General features: G+C 58.8%; 1 protein-coding gene across 1 annotated transcript in view; it reads left to right on the top strand.

Moving 5' to 3' along the window:
* The window catches only part of LOC125481971 (ankyrin repeat domain-containing protein 35-like), a gene marked incomplete at its 3' end in the record, with an annotated part of 4,876 nt that overhangs the window by 922 nt on the left and 2,229 nt on the right, over positions 1-1,725 (top strand). The window contains exons 2-3 of the mRNA XM_048593935.1: positions 849-979; positions 1,557-1,645. Of these exons, the coding sequence (XP_048449892.1) occupies positions 849-979; positions 1,557-1,645 (220 nt within the window). The remainder of the gene's footprint in view (positions 1-848; positions 980-1,556; positions 1,646-1,725) is intronic.

The following is a 1,725-nucleotide window of genomic DNA, read 5'->3' as shown; positions in this document are numbered from 1 at the left end:
TCAGTGCTGAGGGAACGGGCGCTGTCAGAGGGTCAGTGCTGAGGGAGCGGGCACTGTCAGAGAGTCAGGGCTGAGGGAACAGGCATTGTCGGACGGGTCAGCACCAAGGGAGCGGGCACTGTCGGACGGTCAGTGCTGAGGGAACGGGCGCTGTCAGAGGGTCAGTGCTGAGGGAGTGGGCACTGTTGGAGGGTCAGTGCTGAGGGAGTGTGCACTACTGGATGGTCACACTCCAATAGAGCCTGCCCCCTCAGCCCTGACCCTCTACAGCACCCGCTCCTTGGCACTGACCCTCCGGCAGCTCCCGCTCCCTCAGCGCTGACCCTCCGACAGTGCCCGCTCCCTCAGCACTGACCCTCCGACAGTGCCCGCTCCCTCAGCGCCAACCCTCCGACAGTGTGGCGCTCATCGAGCGGATGGAGACTGCGATGATCTTTTTTCCTTTCCCGGGAAGCAGTGTTGGACCTGGGTGGAGATGGGGACGGGTGGGACTATGGATTAGGAACGAGGGGGCTCCCTACTGGAAACGATGAGGCATTTCTTCCTTTGGAGGATCGAGAGTCTCGTAGAGGACCAATCCCATCGAGAGATCACTGGACACCAAGTCTGAGTTGGAGATGAGAGAGTCCGAGGATGGAGGGGACAGACAGAAACCGTGGAGGGTGAGGCCAGAATTCATCAGCCGTGATCGTATAGAATAGAGGGGCAGACCAGATGGAGCTGATTGGCCTCCTCCTGTGCCTGGTGGTCCCCTGGCACAGAAGAGCACCTCTGAGGCCCGTAGCAGTGGCAACTGAGACGGGAACGCATTGACCTGTTCTTCCAACCACCTGCTCTTGTTCCGACAGACCAAGAGACAGACCAAGGCTGAGAAGAAGCTACGGAGTGCCGTGGAACAGGGAGATGTTGGCAAGGTGCATGCCATCCTCAAAGGTGGTACGGTGGTGGCATCCAAGCTGGACTCTGATGGGAGATCTCCGTGAGTTGTGTGCCATCGTCTTGGTCTTGCCGGGGTGTGTGGGGGGCACTGGCAAGAAAGTGCCCACTGGATCGGCACCGCACCTACAAGCACCCACTCCCTTCGCCACGGACGCTCAGTCACAACAGTGTGTACCATCTACAAGATGCACTGCAGTGACTCGCCAAGGCTCCTTGGATGGCAGCTTCCCAACCTGTCACTTATACCCTCTACGGTGGGGGGAGGGGGGGGTGGTAAGGGAGGCATTTTCATGGGCACACTACCCATCTCCAAGGCCCCTTCCAAACCCTACACATTCCTGACTTGGACATCTATCAGTGTTCCTGGAACTCCCTCCCCTTCATCACTGTCTGTGCCCCACACACCAGGGATGGGCAATGAGTGCTGGGCCCATGCCAACGTCCCTCAAGCAAGTGAACATTGAAGATGTCCCAACTGGACTGTGTTGGCGATGGCGAATGGGTTGGGGGTTGGCTGGAGTTGGGGGTGTTGGAGGGAGGGATCTTGTCAGGAATCAGTGCCCGCTGATATGGTGCCATAACCCCATTCCCTTGCCCCCACCTCTGCTTATCTGTAGCCTCCACCTCGCAGCAGCTCGAGGGAGAACGGAGTGTTTGGAGATCCTACTGTCCTACCAACTCAACGTGGAGGCTCGTGACAGAGACGGTGAGTGCACAGATTCCTCGGGGCGGTTACCCACCTATCTCTGTCACCTCCTCCAGCCTCTACACCCCCTCCCTATCTCT

This window comes from Rhincodon typus, unplaced genomic scaffold (genome assembly GCF_021869965.1).
Source record: "Rhincodon typus isolate 14 unplaced genomic scaffold, sRhiTyp1.1 hic_rhity00004655, whole genome shotgun sequence".
In the NCBI taxonomy this organism is placed as follows: Eukaryota; Metazoa; Chordata; class Chondrichthyes; order Orectolobiformes; family Rhincodontidae; genus Rhincodon; species Rhincodon typus.
Note: the sequence above shows the minus strand (reverse complement) of the source record. Positions and strands in the feature narration are given on the sequence as shown.